Genomic DNA, 19169 nt, shown 5'->3' on the forward strand with positions numbered 1-19169 from the left:
TCAGATTACAAATGCTTTGAGGCAGGATTTGCTGTTATCCACAGCCCAGCTCCTGAGCAGTACCCTAGAGACTTCAGGCTTTGTGCAAGCATGCCTGAAGCAGCAGCCCCTATTGTAAGGAGGAGTAACTTAATCCTGCCCTGTGCTGTGGGCTGACAGATCTGACAAGGCAAGAAAAGCCAGGAACAGAATTTCTAGGGATTACTGTGCTGCCTGGGACACTGCAGCACTGGCACTCTGCCTGCAAGAAAGGTGAGTCAAGGCCTGGACGCGGTGCTGGAAAAGTGGGGCCGTGGTGTTCCTTGAGCAGTAGATGGTGCTGGTGGGACTGCTAAAAGCATTGCTTATGCCCAACGTCTCAAAGCCACAATCACTTCTGGAACAGGTGACCGGCAAACTGACAGCATAAAATATGAACCAACTTAACAGGCAGGGGAGAAGCAGAGACTGTTAGGCTGGGAAGGTGGCAACGACAGGACGCAAGAATGCAGACATGTGTGCACATGTCTGAATCTCACCTGGAGAGGGGAACTGGCAGGTGCCCATGGAAAACACCTGGGGCAGACAGACTAGGGTACAGAGATGGAATAAGAAATGAAGGTCAAGGGTAGAGCACCAGTGAAGTGTATAAATAGGAGTTCAGCAGAAGATGCCCAGCAGGTTGCTTGAAGCCTTTGAAGAGGAGAGCCGCTCACAAACATAAATCCATAAGGGCTTGAGGAGGGAGGAGCTCTACAGAGAAAAAAGCCTGTCCCAGGAAAGGTGAAGCCTGGCTTGGAGACGAGGAGCAGGTACTCCCAGAAAGGTCGAGGACCAGTATGTTCAAGGCCTGGGGGTGGAGGCATCTCTGAGGTCATTGCTGTAAGATGCAACTGCTCCATTCCCATCTCTGAGCTGGCTGAGCAAATGCAGGCAGGGGAGGAACCAATGAGGTGTCCAGAGACCACATGCAAATAAATTGGTCTCCACTTGGCATCTCTGGCTTCCTCGTTGGCTGATGCCCAACTGGGACGAAGATCGGAGGAACCCAGGGCACAGAGGTGGCCTGGCAGAACATCGCGGGAGCTGGGAGGAGGCTGTGGCAGCTCAGGAAGGATGGGGTGGGGAGGGGAGGAGCAGAGGGCAATATGCCACAGCTCTATTTGGACTGGACCTTGGGGCAAGGGAGGAGTTCCCTGAACTAATCTTTTCCTTTAGCAAACAGCAGGACTTTAGACTCCATGAAATGCTGGGGAAGGAGGAAGTCCCCCCACCTCAAGCTTACCTGCTGGGCCCAGAGAATGCCAGGTCCCCCTGACACTATCACCCCGCTCACCTCCCCTTCCACCATCGAGGAGCAGAGACACTGATGGTGCTGGAGACATCAAGGATAGACACGTGGGCTAGGATGCTGGAGAAAGACCCCAGCCAGAGTGGAACATGCTCTCTGGTACATCGCTGCATGGGATGGCAGAAGAGCAGCACCCCTAACACAGCACAGACTCCAGTCCTGCTTGGAAATCCACGCCTTCCTCCTGGCCCACCAGAAAAGCTTTTAATTAAGAATCCATTCATTTGCTCATCTGGGGAATTCCTAGATCCTCTCCCTCCCAAGGGAATCTTCCCAGCTGCAAGCTCTTTGCAACAACAGCCGCCCAATTTGTTAGATTTCTTCCTGGATACCGCGGAGGAGGAGAAGCACTGAAATGCACTAAACACGCAAGTTCTGGAGCAGGGAATGGAGATTAACCAGGAAGTGGCAGGGACAGATTTGGCTGGTTTGGTTGTACTCCCACAGCAGAGAGCCACCTCTGTAAAAAGGGGTCATTTCACTGCCCCACTGACATCCTGTAAAAGAAGGTGCATGCTGCCGGGGGAAAGCTACAGGGAGCAGAGGGAGAAGGCTTTGGATCTCTTCTATTATACAGAGCCACTCCTCGGTAGATGACAAGAAACAAGGATATTTGGGAGATGGCAGAGCCAGAAGGAAAGAAGGAAAAAAGGAGGATGAAAACAGGTTTGGTGATGAGCAACATACATCTACTCTGCCCCAGCTTGTCTTAACGCTGCCAGCAGCACACCGGACAGAAAAGGTCTGGAGGGGTCTGAGCTGAGAGATGAAGAATAAAGTCAAGGGAAGCGATTCTCTCACTGGAGGAGACCTGAGTCAGGCCACAATCACACCATAGCGCACAGCTCTGATCTCCATATTGGAGGATGGAGACCAGGAGTCCTCCAGAGAGGACAGAGCAGTGCATGAGAGTAAAAAATGAAGCAGATTCAGCCTCTGACATGGGAAGAGGAACAGGGACATTCCCTATGGAGAAAGGGTGAAGGATGGCTTGAGGAGGAAGGATGCAGACAGGCACTGGTCCGGTGGCAGAACGCCACTGTGGGATGGGAGACACGAAATAGCAGATGGCCGTAAGTTAGTCACTGCACCAAACGTGCAGGCAGCTGGACACGGTCACTGGGAAAGGGCAGTGGGAGGAACGTGGCTACTTCTCAGGATTTATTAGAGCAGGCTGTAATTGGCCACATGGTCCCCCCTGGCTCCGAATGCCCTGGTGCCTCTCGATGCCTTGTCCTGATCCTGCTGGATGAAACATCCCTGCTGGCTTTGCGGCCTCCATTCAGCAGCTGTTTCTGGGGACCTTGCATGCCACCCACCCACAGGCCCGACAGCTATTCTCTTTTCCTGCTCCTGTTGCGTGGCCCTGCTTGCTCTCACACAGCTCACTCACCTGTGCTGGAAGGGACACTGGGAGAGGGCTTCGTGCACAAGACTTGTGGGGGGCACAGCAACACTCGCAGTTACCTTCCAGGCTGGTGTGCAGCTCAGGAATGTCAGCTCTTGCAACGTGCTTGGAAGGAGCCCCACTTGGCATCAAATGTCTAAGATGAGTGGGTTTTTGTGAGGAAGGATTTCCAGATTTGGGGGAAAAAAAGATATTTTCCCCCCCTTTTCCCTCAAAACTAAGCTTTGTTGCAGTCTGGGGGTCAATCTGGGTCATTTTTGTCATTTCTAAGCCATCTGCAGAAGCCTCCCTCCTGCCCTCAGCTATATCTTAGCTGGTTTTTAGAGAGGCCGACTCGTACAGGGGGTAGGCCACTGGGTTAGGCTGGGGGAGACATGGATTCTGTTCCTATCTCCGCCACTGACCTGCTCCCTGGCCTTTGGTAATTCACTTCACCTTTCTGTGCTCCTATTTCTTCCCCATCCTCTGTCCACCTCGTCTCACCCGAGCTCTCTGAAGCAGGGACTGCGCGCACACATCACGGGAGTGCAGTAGAGCCCCGCTCCAGTCAGTTCCTCTTACCGCTACTTAGTCTGCGGGTTAAGGAAGCATCTCCAGACACTGGCTGAGCTGTACCTTGGCCAGGTGTTTGGCTATTCCTCTTCCTCGGTAAGCATCAGGGACCTCCGTGTGTTGCAAGTCCACTATCCTCTTCCCCACGTACTCATAGAGCAGCACTGCCTTGTCGTGGCAACCTGTGGAACGCAAGGCAAGAGTGAAGTGCTTGAATCACCCCGGAGAGCCTCCTGCCGAGGGGGACCCAACACAGGAGATGTGCCCATCCCAAGCCCTGGCAGGTTGGCTCACCTCTGCTGCAGTTGCTTGCAAACCTGCTGGATCAGCTGCAAAGGGGGCCACTGCACCTTGGCACTGGCACACCGGCTCCCACCAGGCATGAGCAATATATGGAAAGAAACTCTCCTGTGATAGATGGAGGCTGGCTTGGGGGAAACTAGAGCGCTTATACAGCTCTTTGAGAGAGAGGATCTGGTAACATTTTGGCATGGCAGATGAAGTGCTAGTTCTGACTGGCAGGGTTTAACCCCCAAACCTGCCAGAGAAGACATTCTCCTGCGAATGCTTTTAACCCCGAGACCTGCCAGAGAAGACATTCTCCTGCGAATGCACGCTGGGAAGCAAGTTACACGAACGCACAGGACGAGTTACGTGTGCACAACACATAACAGCTGTTGATGTCTCATGGTAATTTAAACACAAGAGGAATTTAATATGTGTAAAGTAGACGTGTGCTAATAATGGATTTTTGGTTTGCCCGATGTACTAGGAAGTCAACATTTTCATTCCAAACTGAAATTTTGGCCACTTCCAAGGTGTTTCTAAAGTTTAACACACACAACTTTAAGTACATTTTACAATAAGACACTGAGTTGATAAGCTGAAACGTTTCCTTTTAAGAGATGTGTTGAAAGGATTTGGATTGTATTGCGTTTCATTTTCTTGGACCGAAACAATTCAGCAACTTGGACATGCATCTGCCAGCTGGTTTTGACAACCCATATCTGCATTTTTTTGGCAAAAAAAATTCTCTCTCTAAGCTACAGTGCTAAGTGATAAAGTCCTCAGATCCTGAAGTTGGATCAACCAGGAAGTGGCAGAGACAGATTTGGCTGGTTAGAAGAAATTAGAAGAAATTCAGTATTAGAAGAAAATCCTCTCGAGTTTATTTCCACAGGGTTATCCATTCCTCAGGGAGTTCCTTGTGCAGCCATTCGAGTAACAAGGAATCTCCCGGGTCAAGTCTTCTGCGATTACAGGCACCGCTTCACAAACCCTTTATATAAGCTGGTCAAGCTCATCTTAAAAAACCTAATTAGACTTTTTCCTTTAAGGCTCCTCCAAGACCTCCCCAGTCTCACAGTTAGAAACTATTTCCAATTTAAATTTCTTGGTGTTTTCTTTCCATTTACTCTTTGGCTGACGCTGTCCTTCAGCTTAAGTAATTCTTCCCCCCACTGGCATTCACACTCATGGAGGACGTGCTAGGCTAAATAAGCCAAGGTCTTTCAGCCTCCGTTGGCAGAGAGGCTCTCCATCCCCTCGATCAGTCTAGTGGCCCTTCTCTGCACTGGATCCAGTTAGGAAGTCATCGTCCTTGAATGCAAGGGACCAGAAGTGTACACAACATCCCAGACAAGGGCCTGCCTGTGCCTTGTGCCCTTCTCTCATGGAAATACCTCATGGGATACATCCTGGGATCCCATTTGCTTTTTTCCCCAACCACATCATGTCGGTGACTCAGCCGATTGACTAATCCTCCAAGACCTTTCTGCACCTCTGCCTTCCCAGCTGATGAGCTCCCAGCTTCCAGCAGAAATTATTGTTGTTGTTTGTCCTCGAATGCCTGAGCTTGCATGTCACCCGATTGCATTTCATTCCTTTTCTATTACTCCCGTCCTCAGCGTCCTCCATCTATTCCTGGAAAACAGTCTGATCCTCTCTGTACTGAGGATGCCTCCCAACTTAGGGTTGTCAGCAAGTTACCTACTCTGTCAAAAACACAATGAAAAATAAAGCCAGTCCTGAGACTGATCCTTGAGCAACTCTACTAATACCCACGTCAAGCCAACAGGTCTCTTTCCAACTCAATCCGTTTCCTCTTTACTTATTCCACAATTTTCTACTAATCCCATTTTAACCAGCAGCTTCTCCATGTGGCACGATATCCTATGCCTTACTGGACAAGATCTCTTTTTTCCTTTAACAAGGCAGCTATCATCAAACACTGATAAACCTTGTGCTTTGTCCCATTTTCCAGTGACCTCTAGTACATTTACTCTTGCCTTCAAAAATGTGTTCTAAAGCCTTGCATGCTATTAAGGAGTTGCCAGGATCACTTCTGACCCTTTCTTAAATATGGGTATTAAGATTGCTGTGCTCCAGTCATTTTATATTACCTCCAACTTGCAAGCAAGCAGTTTTTATTAAAAAGGACCGTCCCACACGGTTCTTTTGGAGGTCTAGGATGAGCATATCCCAATCCTCAGAATTAAACTCTTTGCTCCCATTTCTAAACATCCATAATCCCCATTCCCTCTAGTCATCCTGCTTTTTCCTTGACGCACAATCTCATCATCCTTCTCCAAAATGGAAGGAAAGCATTCCTTTGGGTCCCGTGTCACTGGCCTGGCATCAGAAATTCAACACAACCAACGACCAGCCCCAAGGGAGAGCATCTCGCAGCAAAGCTGCCCTGGTCGAAGCGACTTGCAGGACTACAGAATTAGGCTCCAATTCTACTCAATCACTCCAACTGTAGGAAAGAAAAAAGTTAGCTGGTGATATTTTACTCACCTGTCAAAAACACGCAAAAGCTCAAGTGAACAGTTTTGGACAGCCAAGTTGGACCCTTGCATGTGTGGTCAGCAGGTAAAAAAGCAGCTCCTTTATTTTCTCAATAATAGCTCTCACAGCCAAGCAACAGTGTTTCTGATGGGGCTCATGGACCGTATATCTGCGCACCACAGGTTCTGGGACCCACAAGGGGAGCTGATGGTTTTGAAGATATTAAAAACCTTGCTGGGTTTGCTTGGCTGTAAACCAGTAGTGGCCTAGATATAACTCCATGTATATTTGTGAAAGCTTGCGCCTTACCTCAAGCTTTGCATGTGGTCACACAAGTGAACATCCAAGCCAGGAACACGCACCCGAGCTACTGGCAACTATCACATGGCATCTGCAAGTTTAGAAAGTTTCAGCCATCCAGTTAGGGAACAGCAATCCCACTGCAGTATTGTGGTACAGACACCAGAGTATACCACCACAGATATCACAGCATCTCAGCAACCCCTGCTTCAGGCATTCACGGTGTGCAAAACTGTGCAAACAACAGATAGGCAGAAAATTGTTGGCAGTTTGATGAACCTTGATGGATAAAGAACCTGTTTGCAAAAGTCAGGACAGGGGAATGGACTGAAAAGTAAGTACATGAACAAGGAGTGTCAGGGTTAGGGTTAAGGGTCCCTAACCCTGTCCCTCGTGGAGAAATGGATATTGATGCAAAGTGGGTAGAAGATAACGCAGAAAACTGACATTTTACATGCATTTCATACCGGCAGAAAATGGCAATATGTGAAGAAACTAGCCTGTTCTTCATCATGAGTAATTCGACCAATTCTATACAAATTTCCCGTGTTGGGAAACTCTCGCTAAAAGGGTGGATTTGGAACTGCTCCGCAAGAGCCGAGGAATACTGTATGTTGAGCCAATTACAGGGACACTGGCCACCCAAAATACTGCTTTAGTTGAATAAAAAACCCTTCGGAAAAGAAAAGGAAAGAATGGCTGAGGATAAGTCACTTCTCCACAAACACTAGAGGGCTGTTAAGAGACAATGGCAGGTTGAAGAAAATGAATCATAGCAGGGGTTCAAAAAGGTGGGGAGCAGCCGACTGCATGAGCCCGGCTGAGACAAAAGGACCCTCCTGGGGTTTCTGAAGGCGGTTGGACATTTAGGTTATATGGGGATGATAAGCTTTTATCTATGATAAGCCTGTAGGCTAATCTTTGCTCCTCTTGCAGAAAACAGGACAGTACTTTAAGAAGGCTTTCAGATGACTGAACACCCCTGGTCACAGGCTGCCACAAGAAAGAAGATCTCAGATGACTGAATAACCCTGGTCACAGGCTGCCACAAGAAAGAAGAGCACAAGTCCAAATTCAAATCGGACCTGCTGGGCAGGCCTGGTTGATACCTCGGATGATGCTTCAGCCTAGGACTTGGTCTAGGAGGGAGAACCGCACAGCTCCAGCACAGGGAAGAAGGAAAGGCCCGAGGCGCGATGTCTCAGGGGGTTTGCTTAGAGACCGTAGAAGGCTTGGACCCCCGACACAAACCCTTCCTCCCGTGCGTGCTATTACAGCTAACCCAAACCTAGAGAAATCTGCCTTCCAAGAGACCCACAGCCTCAATCACAGGGATATAAAGCAGGTTCCTCCTACCCTCATGTAGTTTCCATAGACCACAGGAAGTGAAGCGTTCAGTGGAAACTTTCTTTTATAGCAGTCCAGCAACAGCCCCTGCTATAATGAAGGCTGTAAAGCGGCTCATTGTAACTGCTGCTTTCACATGTTCTGAGCTTCCCACCACGCTCCCTTTCTGGCTTGAAACCTTCCAGGGTCTCCATTTAAAGTTTTCCAAAAATTCAGGCAGATTCCCTTCATCCCTGCATTGCAACAGAAAGAAAGAGTCACTTTTCTCTTACGTTGCACATGCACACAGTCCTGGAGCAAAAGATGGCTCAGTTGGAAGGCAGATTTGCTAAGGACAGAGACTTTACTGAGTATTATTTGCATTTCTGTAGCACCAGGAGACCCCAGGCCATTACAGGTGCAGACATCAGTCCTAGTCTTGTTTGCAACCTGCATAGCCAGGACAAAAAGCATTCTCCCTATTCTGGAGATGAGAAATCAAAGCCTGAATTCAGCCGGTCATGCTGACACAGCAAGGCATAGGAATGTACATTTAATGTCAAGCTCCTGAGAACGAAGTTGGAAAGGGTCTTTGGGTTCATCTTGTCCCACTTTCAGCACAGACACAGGTCTTGCTACTCCCAAGCCATTCCACGGAGAGGCTTATCCAGCCTCTGCATGCAAACCTCCGATGAAGCAGAGGCCACACTTTCCCTGGGCAGCTCTTTCCACTGTCCTGCTGTTCTGACAATTAGGAAGCTTTGTCTGAGATTAGGCAAAGCAGGTTTTGATCCAAACACAGACTTAAGTGCATGGAGAAATCAGACTATAAGTCACAGGCCAAAAGAACTGATGAACTCTCTGGCAGAGCCAGGAACCAAATTCCCATTCCCAAGTCTCCAGTCTACCTTCTTACACACAAGCCCAGCTTTTCTCTTCCTCTTCTCCTTTTGCACTGTTGCTTAAACATCTGATGCACTGAAAAGTATGCCCCAGGTGCACCGAGTAGAAAAACACAACCGTCCACTGGACCACACTTAAAGCACAGGTGTATTCTACATCCGTACGCAGAACTAGCTTGGCGTGCACAGGCCCCGATCCTCTGGCTGACTTGGTCGGTGCCCTGCCCAAGGGTCCAAGCATCTCCTTCTCTCTGCTCGTGACGCACGGTCTGATGCCACACATGCTGGTCACAGCAGGGTAGGGCTGGCATCCTAGAAACAGGAGGGGGAATCTCTGGTGTATGGAGCTCAGATGGCAGCGAGGCGCTGTCCCCAGGCCAAGGGCAACGGCAGAATGACAAGCCACCCCAGTGCTCTATGGAAAGAATCACAGGTTTCGTTTCATAATGAAAGGTTATTTACCAAGCCCTGCCACCTCCCACGGCGACAGAGAAAAGCAGCATTCATGAGATATTAGCTCAAGCCACTGGACCCTGGACATGAGGGCATTCAGCCTGGCTGAATCACTGAACATCTGCATAGGCTTCTCATCAGCGAGCCCACGTGTCGGCAAGATAGAGGAGCACGCCTGCCTGCTCCGGGGACAATCTAACTATGCATGCAGAAGCACGCGGTGGGCCTCCTCTGCAAAACAGCTTTGGGGAAAGGATGGTCCATTGCAGGGGCCGAGGCGAGTGTGCAATGCAGGGTCATACTGCAGGGCAAGTGGAGATGGAGGGTGAAGGTGAGAATCACGACCAGTGTGTATGCATCTTGCCTCCATTTGCTCCAGGGAGGGTGGAGATTACACCTCTTAGAGGCAGCAATCTTCACGTTCACATGGACTTCAGCAAGGAGGGTCCAGATTCGAGGGCAGAGGTGCCCAGCAGAGCCACGGGGAAGACAGAGCCAATGGGCAGATGCCCTGGGTGTCGCTGGCGCGCAACAGCATCTCGTGCGTGATGGGGACACAGCATACAGCTGCTGGGGAGACACCACCAGCTTCTTCTCCATCTTGTGTGCGTGTTGATGGGGAGAGGAGCTCACCCTGGAACAACCCATCAGCTCAGAGGGGAGGAGGAGGACAGGCCAGTTATCGGGGGAAATCCTGGCGATATCCCCTGGCGAGCACGCAGCCGTCTGGGGTGGGAAGAACAGGATGTTGGGACCGAGGACATGGAGAGTTTAGGGTCTGCCACGTAAAACAAAAGCGGGGGCAGACACTGAAAAGCATTCGACATCCTCAACTGCTGCTCCCCCCCATGCTCCCCACCCCGCAAGCCCCTGCACCCTGTCGGCCTCCATCAGCCTTGGGGGCCAGAGCATTTCCCAGGCGGGCCAAGGAGCTAGCAGTGAGCTTCCCAGCCCTTTCGCCAGATGGTTCGCTGGGCTGCTCGGGGCATGTCAATACTAGGAAGCCTCCTATTGTTTTCTGTGCTGTGCCAGGCAGCGCCAGGATGGGGGATGGAGCGCAGGGCTGCCGAGTTCCAGGGAATGTCTGGGGTCAGCAGGGCCAGAGCGCTGGAAAACAGATGACTCTCACACGGGTTTCCCCTGCCAGGCCGTGGCGTCACTTAACCCTTTTGCGCGTTCAGGCGCTACGACGCACTGGGAATAGATCAGACGAGGAACCCTGACCCCAGAACAGAGGAGGAAGAAGAGCCGGCTAGACGCAGAAGGCTGGCAGGAAACCAGCCCCAGCAGCCAGAACACCTGCGTGCAACAGGAGATTCCCACGGTGGTTCCCAGTCTCCTCTGGGCTGGGACAACCCCATCCAGGGAAGGGCGAGGAGGTCTGTCCCCTCTCCACCTGGGAGCCTCCCCTTCCAGACCCATGATCCCTTTTTGCAAGCTTGCATAAGCCAAGCAGAGGCAGCGCTGGTACCATCCCCAAGCCAACGGCCCAGAAGGGAGGCGCGCTCGGAGATTAGCGGCGACAGGCAGGTATAAGAAGCTGCAAGCTATTTTCTACCCAGAATGGAGCATGCTGTCCCACATCTCACCACGGTCCTTGTAATCCTGCTCTGGGAAGCCAAAGGCTTTAGATGACCCTAGCCCCATCCTATCCGTGTGCCTTGCAAGCTTGTATGGATTTAGCCTTGGAGAGCTCCCCTGGCAGGCAGGTGCTGTCATCCCCGATTTCCAGAAGGGGAACCAAGGATCAGAGCAGCTAAGTGACTGGTCCAGTCATACAGGAAGCTTTCGGTGGAATAGGGAACAGAGCCGATATCTAGGCCAGGAGCCACTAGGCCCATCTTCCACTCCAGAAGGCCTCCCTCCTACCGAGGATGCTGAAGCAGGGGGAAGAGGGTCTTGGCCGGCTCCATTGGAGCCTGCAGAGAAACACCAGCATAGCGCCACGGCATCGGGGTGCTCCATGGCTGCATACGGCTTGCTCTCCCCCGAGCAAATCCAGCCAGAACAGCGGCCTCACAGGCACGTTTCATAAATCGGTGAGAAAACACATGGGAGTGTCATGAAGTCCTGCAGCCCATGAGGAGCCTCCCGGTGCCAGGAATGGTGAAGGGGTGCCGAGGAGCGAAGGCAAGGCCAGAGAGCATGAGATATACTCAGCTGTTTTTGTCTTTGCTGCGGCAGAGCTCAGCTGCTTGCAAACTAGGGAGCAGAGTCCAAGGTGGACCACATGCTCCCAGGGCGAAGGGGCCTACTGAAGTCCATCAGGGAGGGCAGGCTGCCACCCTATCCCTGCTATCAAGTAGCAGAGTGTGCAGAGCCCGAGGTCTGTCCCTACGGACAGAGAACTGGAGCTGCTTTGGGGGTGGCGTGGCTGGAGAGGAAGAGCTATATTTAAAAGGTCTCCTAAGCCCCCCAGGCTTGCGGAGCCAAGATTTTTAACCTGATGCCCAACCTGAATGTGTTTGTTCTGCGTGCCAGGCTCCCCCGGGGAGGGGAGGGCAGCCTGTCCCCATGGGCTGCAGAGCCCCACGCGGATAGCTAGCAGCTCAGCGTAGTCCTTCCTTCCCCCGTGAACTCACTCTGCGTTGTCACTAAGCGCCTCCCCAGGGAGCTGTGCAGGGCAGGCCCCCAAGGCTGGCTATGACAACCTGACTGCATGCTCCATGGTTTCCCACCCAGGAGGCAGGGCCACCCTGCGGGGCTTAAGGAGGGAACGCCAAGAGAGGAGCTCTGGGATGGGTGGAAATGCATGGCCCCAGACACCTGCCATCTCTCTGTTGAGCCTGTGCTGGGAAGTTTCCCACCTCTGCTGTCCCTGAGCCCATGACAGCTCCTACCCCAGCGAGTCACAGAAGCACCTGGGGGGGCTGCAGGCCTCAGCAGCAGCCCGCTGCCCCCGCCTCCACTCAGCCACAGGAGCGTGCACAGCCCGAGGGGGCAAAATAAACGGGCTGCTCCTTGCAGCCGTGCCCCGAGCAGCAGGCGACGTGGGCACAGGGAGCAGAAGCCATGAAGGAAGGTCTAGAAGGAATTAGGGACCTGTGAAGAGAGAGAAATGCACACAAAGACAGCGGGGGGAGGCTGGAGGGAGCGAGAAAACGAACAAAGGAGGAGAGTGCTGCAGTTGTACAGGCGCAGCAGAGGCGTTAACCCTTCCCAGCCTGGGCTGTGACAGTAAACTAGGACCCACAGTTCTCCCAGCTTTGGATGTGCCTGCTGGCTCCCTGAGCTCCTGCTACCCAGACTCAGCCCTTTGGGACAGACCCAACATATGAAACCACCTCTAAACCCGGCCCCTTTTCTCCTCCCAGGTCCCCAGTCTGGCCCAAGAGTCTGGTTCTTTCTGGACTCGTCATTGCTTTGCGCGCCCAAGAGCTCCGAAATTCCCCAGGCCAGCCTGCCCGAGCACCGGCACCACCCCCGTGCAAGAAGTGACATTTCCCGTAGTCTCCCAGAACTGCCCAATTCCACTGTCCCTTGGGATTCCAGCTCTTCACGGTCCAGGACTCGAAGAAACAACAGGCATGATGGAGTGACAAATTTCGGTGCCACTAGATCTGTCCCTGCCCTGCTGCAAAGATGTTCCTGGGAGAAATGGAACGGCCTGAAACCCATCAGGGTGAAGAGCAAGAGGAGCACCTGAGCAGGAAAGTAGTAGTCCTCATTTAAAAGTTTCACTGCTAAGACTTTCTAGTGCGAGCGTGGCCTTGGGTCTCATCCTTCCTGGGGTGGTTGCGAAACAGAGGCCCTGCCAGGCTGTCTGCTGCAGTCGTTACTAAGAACGGTCCCCAGGGCTAATGCTGCGTTCCCATTAGCACGTAACCTGTGCTCGCACCGGCAGGAATTGTGTGTCTAAGGGCAAGACCCCGGACTTCCCAGGCTTGGGTCAGTGAAGCTGATCATGCAAATTCCCCAAGTGCACACATGCACTAGCCAGTTATGAGGAGCTAGAGATTTGCATATAGCAAAAAGGCAATCTATTTGAATTTACCCAATCATTGCGGGCAGAGAGAGGTGACGCAGCTGCTTTACTCTAGGGAGGATAACAGGAGGGCTATTAACCATCACGTTTCAGGGCAGAAGCAAACTGGGAAGAGGCCAAGGCAAGCCCCCTGCAAGGGGATCCCGGTTCTTTCATCTGAAGCACGTCTCCTCGCAAGGCAGATCCACCCAGGTGCGATTTCAGAACAGGCAGGTAAACCTGCACGCTGCTTTGTCTTGCACATCACAACCCTTTTGGAGCTTCCCTCAGACCGGACTCACCCCAGCTGCTGGGTTCGAGTCCCACCACACTGGATTCATGCACTCTCAAGCATCCCTTGGTCCGAGAAGGTCGCAGTCACAATTCGTTCCTTGACCACTCTGGTCGACTTCCAGGACACAGATTCCTCATTTCTGACGTTATCACAGACATAAGCCCTCAGTCCCCATCTGCCCTGGGCTCCCTGGACCCGTGCTGATGCTTCAGTAGCTCATGCACAGCTCCAACTTCATGGGCAGTTTAGACTAGCAATTTGCCTCTCAGCGATCTGCATAGTCTGCGTCCGCTGCACATGGGCACAGGCTCCGAGGGCTTCCAAACACCAACCCCTCCTTACTTTAGGTAGCACAAGAAATAGAGAGGTCTGGTCAAACTATTTAATATGTACATGCCTGTGGCTGCCTGAGACAGGGACCTTGCCTCTCGCCAAGGGGTAAATTGAACACAGTTTTAGCTTCCACTTGTTCTGGGTAAGAGCAGGTGCACAGGCTGTTACTACAGAGCAGCACGAACAGTCTTCAGGCTTTGGCCCGAGTTCCTTAAGGAGTCCAAGGTCATCCTTCCATCACATGGCTTTTCTTCCAAATTATAGCGTCTCTCTCCTGTGTAGGGAGTTCCCTTCTCTCAGCTGGTCCCCCCAATTAAACCAACCCTTCTGCTAAGCAGCATGCCCCTGTTTCACCTCTTCTGCCCCAGCTTTCTGTGCCTGTGAATTCCCCTAGCTCTCGGGGAGGGGGGTGGTCTGACCCAGGGTTAAACACCTTGCTGCTTTGTTCTGTTCAGGGATTTCCCACGCATTAGGCGCAACTCTCTGTAGAGAGTTTGCAGGAAGCAGCATTTCAGTAGGATGTGGCCACCCCATCATCCCACCTGGATGGGGGCCACAAAGGTTAAGCCACTGTTCAGTGTCCCAGGTCTGGAGACGGGTGAATCACATGCTCTTGGGCTGTGTCCGCACCCCCCACCCCACCCGAGGCGTTCAGCATCACGCACTGAACAAGCTCAGAGCTGACAGCGCCGATGCAGACAAGCAGATGTTCTCCAAGACATCACACCCTGTTCTAGCTAAGTTGTGGTGAGGACTCACTTGCCACCCCCCAGCCAAGGCAAGGCTAAAAAGCATGCTACGCTGAGCGAGGCTGCAGCCCATGGTTTAGCTCTGAGCAGGCACAACACCCTGGCTCCAGGTGAGAGACCAGAGGAAAAGGGATCCTGCTTTGAAACAGAGCTAAAAGGAGCCACCCAAAACAGAGGAAGGAGAAGCATCTACTTGCCCAAGCTGGGACTGCAGGAGAGAGGAAAACAGACCAGGCCGCCTGATCTAACAGGCATCACTGGAGCAAATAGGCAGAGACAATCTCCAAGGCAGCTTTTCCCTGCAACTGTTCAAACCGTCATTGAATTCTGCCCCTGGATCTGGCCCTGCAATCTGTTCCAGGCAGCCAAATCTCCATCCCAGGGGGTCCTGGATTTCATCGTCATCTGCCTCCCCTGCAGAAGAACCCAGACTCTAGCAACGTCCTTGCTCGCTGATCTCCCCACACCGTGGTCGAGCATTTTGTAAGTTGAGAACTACACTGTTTGAGAAAGGAGGCGAGGCAGGGCCGAGGAGGGAGCCGGCGCACCAGAGCTGAGGGACAGATAGCAGATCTGTGCCGAACTGCCACTCGCCGGCTAGCGATCAGATTAAAGAGACTCTAGGGCTTTCTGAAGCCAGTGTGATCAGTATGAAAACACCGTGGGCAACAGGCTTAGCCTTGTCAGCTCAGCTTTTCTTGTGCTACCATCTTGTGTCAATGAGTTGCCAGCGTGCTAATTTGTGCGGCACTCCTCCCAGAAGCACTGCCATATTTCTCTGCATCGGGGTTTTCTCCTCCAGACACAAGCTGTGTCCCCACACCATCCCTCAGCATGACTCATTTCCCAGGGGGAACACCCCGGCAGGAAAAATAAGCTATAGTGCACTTCCCACGAGGGAGCACAAGGTGTTTCTCTTCCACAGGAGTCTACGCCCGAGCAGAAAATGGCTGCTGAACTCTGCCCGAAGGAGAGCCAAGAGGAGCGGATAGACCCAGACCCCAGTGAACCAATACTACCCCAATCTTGCAGCTAGGGAACGAAGGTGAGTCACCGGGCTTCCAAAAGACCCGCTCTTCTGGGGAGAGCAAGGGGTGCAACTTGTTTTAAGAGGATCATGCTGTAATAAAAGACAGACAAGGCAGAGAAGACAGAGTAAGGATGGACCTAGGACCTTCCTAGAAGTCTAATAGGGTTGGAAGATACAGATACCTGCTGTTCAGAAGATATGGTTTAATCCTCCCTCTCACATGCCTGATCCTCGCACCCACGGGCTGTGCCAGGGCCTTGCGAGTCCAGAGGTCAGTCACCCATGCTCCGCTGCTAGTTCTGCAAAGCTGGCCGAAACACAAGGCACGGTGCTGTTTTTGGGGCCCTCCCAGCTCAGGGGTGCAGCTCCCCCTTTGCCAGCCGAGAAGGTGAATCCTGGACTCCCCGGTGGGTGCGAGGTCCTCTTCTACGTGGACATGCCAAAGCAATCGTCTCGCCCTCTGGATAAGAGATGGAAGGGTAATGGCTGCCCGTGATGGGCGAAGTCAGCGCAATGCCCAAGTCTGCTACCAAGGCAAGTGTCACACATCACAGTTTCAGTGTCTAAAACAGCCAAGTCACAGAGAGTTTTGCTCAAGTCACCTGAATTGAGGGCAAAACCAGACTGATGGAGGAAGAGGAGGGGTTGGCATCATTGTACTAGCATGTTACACCTGCAAGATGCTCCCAGGTGGGTGCTGCTCGTTCTGGCACGGCCCCTGCTCTCTCAAGAAAAACAAGATGCGTTGTTTCGTCGGGGTCTTTTGCCATGCCACTTGGGCCTCACGCTCCTCGCCCTGGCCAACAGTGAAGCTGGGAAGAGCTGCGCTCACGGGAGGTTGCTGTGTTTACTCTCCATCCTGCCCCCTCTCTCCCACCCCAAATACCTGCATTACACCGAGCCGGTTCCTTCTAGACCAGCCGCTGTCCCTGGGCTCCCAGCCAGCCACCCACCAACCCCCTCCCACACAGACCTCAACCAGGCAAGAGACAACCGCAGCACTGGAGCAACACATGCAAAGCTGCTGCTCGCCCGTTTTATCCTTTTCCCACTCCCTCTCAGTCTGTCTTGTCTATTCAGACTGCGAGCTCCCAGGGCAAGATCTGCACTACACTGTACCCGATACGCTGCAGGGCCCCGATCTTCACTGGTCCCTAGGCCATTCCACAGTAAACACAATGAAAATATTTAACCTGCAGACACTCCCGCACGTGTTACCTCTGGACTGGGCCTGCTGAGCACAGGGGAGTTCGATTCAATGCAAATCAGAGATTGTGTGGCCCAGTGACAGGAACAAGGCAAGAAAAACAACGCAGAGGAGGATACGTGCATTTGTTATATAGTATATATAGAAGCATACAGCAGTCCCACGCCCCTCCCTTTTCCTGGTTTCTTGGGTTGCAAGTCTGAGCTGGGGAGGCAGGTTTAAGTACCTGACCGAATGAAACGGAGCCCAAGGCTTTGTCCGGGCTGGGGGATTTTGCACCAGTAGCACTCTGCCTCGCACGCTCCCCCTGGGGAGTTTAGTTCCCAGTGGGAACAGGCACAAATTGAGGCCAAGCCCTTCAAGGCCACTGCACAGTTAAGAGGGAGTTCCACGTACACTACTAACATGGCTGCCCACTTCCAGAGGTGCTGAGCCTCTGCCAGTCCCAGTCAGTGCTCAGAGTTTCCCAAATCAAGCCCTGAATGCATCTACTAGGTGACTTCTTACTCCTGAATTTAATGGAGCCCAACAAACCACGAGCAGGTCACAGCTCATCAGTCCCCGCTGCAATGGGGAACACAGGACACCGCTTCCGAGACCTGGTATCACAGCTCCATTTTCTTTTCCTAGATAGCGCTTACAGGTCCTGAGAGCAAGCAGTCTCCCTGGACTCTGCAGAGCCACAGTCAGGTGGTTCCCAAGCTCTGGGACATTACTTGCTACCGGTTGGGCTTTTGTGACAAGCACTGAACTGTGAAGGAAGCATGTGCTAAAATGGGCTCAATACCTTGCAGTGAGCTTGGACAACTCACTCCACCCTCAGTTTCCCCATTTACAAAATGGGAATAAGGCGTTTCTCCACTGCAGGGATGCAAGGTGTGAAAGCATCTGAGCACCTTGGTCCTACACTAGCAGGGCTCACGAGGCAAGCCTCGCCTGGCTTCACCCCGCTTGAGACTGCCTTCAAAAAAGCAAGGTCCTCCCCTAGTTCTGCACACACCAAAACCAGAGAGGCAGCAGCGAGCATGCTCTGGGGATGCCCCCACCGCCTGGTTGAGAGCAGCCGGGGTGTCTGCAAAGCATCCTGGTTTGGGGCATGCTCCCAAGCCATGCAGAGCTTGCATAGCCAGCCCCTCAGAGCCACAAGACCGCCAGTTCCCGCGTCTCCTCAAGTCAAAGGTCCTGGCTGGCCAGGACGTCGTCTCTGGTGCACGTTCCAATCCACAGCAGCCTGTTGTGCGAACGAAAGGAAGGGGCCAGGAGGTGGCCGGTTGATGCAAGCTGTTGTCTTTGGGCCAAATTCTGCTTTCAGCTGCGTTGATGCACAGCTCCGACGGGCTCCATCGGGGAATCCGGCTCCAAGCACGGTAAGCTGGCACGGGTCCTTAAAAGAGTTGGAAGCTGTTCCCAGAGCAGGGTTTTATCCCCCTCCCTCTGCACTAAATCATCTCGGTCTGGAGAGAGAATCCCCAAGAGAGGCTGCTACTGAGCTTTTATGGCCAGCAAGCTCAAAGGTGATCATTAAGCCATTAGCAGAGGCAACTGCAAAATTAAACAGGAACAAGTTGTTCTAGGCAGCTCCCATCCATCTGATTTGGAGAGAACTTTAAGGGCTGTTCTTGCTCTCGGCAATGACTCCAAGCAACTGGCACGTTACTACGGAGAGAAAACAAAACAGACCACAACACGCAGCGCGGAGCAGATAAAACACAACTGCCACCCAAGACAGCGGCCTTCGAAACAAAAGGGGGTTCGTATTTATTTAGAGCCGTTTCCTGTTTGGGATTTACCTCCAGATCAAGTGGCTGAGGAGGGCAGCTGCGATCACGCGAAAGGAAAGGAACTTCGTTACTTTAAAAGAACACGCCGCCATGTACCGAGAGCTGGGAAGGAAGCAGGTTTTCCACCCCGTGAGGTGCCTGCCCTGATGTGGCCTGGGAAAGTTTTTGAAACCCGAAAACCAAGACCTTTCCAAACTTTTCCAGGAAAAACTAGAGACAGACACTCGACTGGTGTGAATCAGGCAGTCTCCCTCCAAGACAGAGTCCCCGGTCTTACTCAGTCTTGAAACACATCCCAGCTGGGTGCTCCAACCGCTAGGATATTAACTCTTCCTTCTCATTTTGAGCAGAAAATGCAGCCTGGACCCCAGAAACCTCTCCCGTAAAAGGAAAAAAAAAAAAAAAAGCAGGTGGTGTTTTTTCCGTGGAAAGGTTCATTTTTGATGAACTGACTTTTTCCAGGAAAAAAACCAAAAACCCATCTCATGGGAAATGCTCAGACCAGCTCTAGCTGTTAGCAGTCTGAGCAGAGAACCCAGTTGGCTTCTCACTTTTGATGTGCCCCATCTGAGACAGAGGCCGACTCCACAGAGTCAGACTAGGATCACTTCACTTTCAAGTTCTTAGCGCTTTTCCCCCCGCAGGATGCATGGGAAAGGGAAGGGGTTAAGAGGAAGCAGCCCTTGGGCCCATTAGAAAGTTTTTAACCACATGCTGCCAGGAGGAATATCAGTGGGGGAAGCCAAGAG

The 19169-nt window shown here is 52.3% G+C and overlaps 1 protein-coding gene across 9 annotated transcripts in view; it reads right to left on the reverse strand.

Moving 5' to 3' along the window:
* Positions 1–19169, reverse strand: part of NATD1 (N-acetyltransferase domain containing 1) — a 33261-nt gene that overhangs the window by 11004 nt on the left and 3088 nt on the right. For 2 of the 9 annotated variants that reach the window (XR_003094170.1, XM_025204588.1), the window contains exon 2: positions 3354–3472. Coding sequence is in view for 1 of the 9 variants with exons in the window: in XM_025204588.1 (XP_025060373.1) it covers positions 3354–3472 (119 nt within the window). In the remaining 8 variants the exon portion in view is untranslated. Of the gene's footprint in view, positions 1–3299; positions 3473–7736; positions 15523–15614; positions 18296–19169 lie in introns of those variants that run through there. The other 7 variants (XR_003094167.1, XR_003094164.1, XR_003094163.1 and 4 more) reach the window with 7 other exon arrangements.

This window comes from Alligator sinensis, unplaced genomic scaffold, assembly GCF_000455745.1.
Source record: "Alligator sinensis unplaced genomic scaffold, ASM45574v1 scaffold402_1, whole genome shotgun sequence".
Classification (NCBI taxonomy): Eukaryota; Metazoa; Chordata; order Crocodylia; family Alligatoridae; genus Alligator; species Alligator sinensis.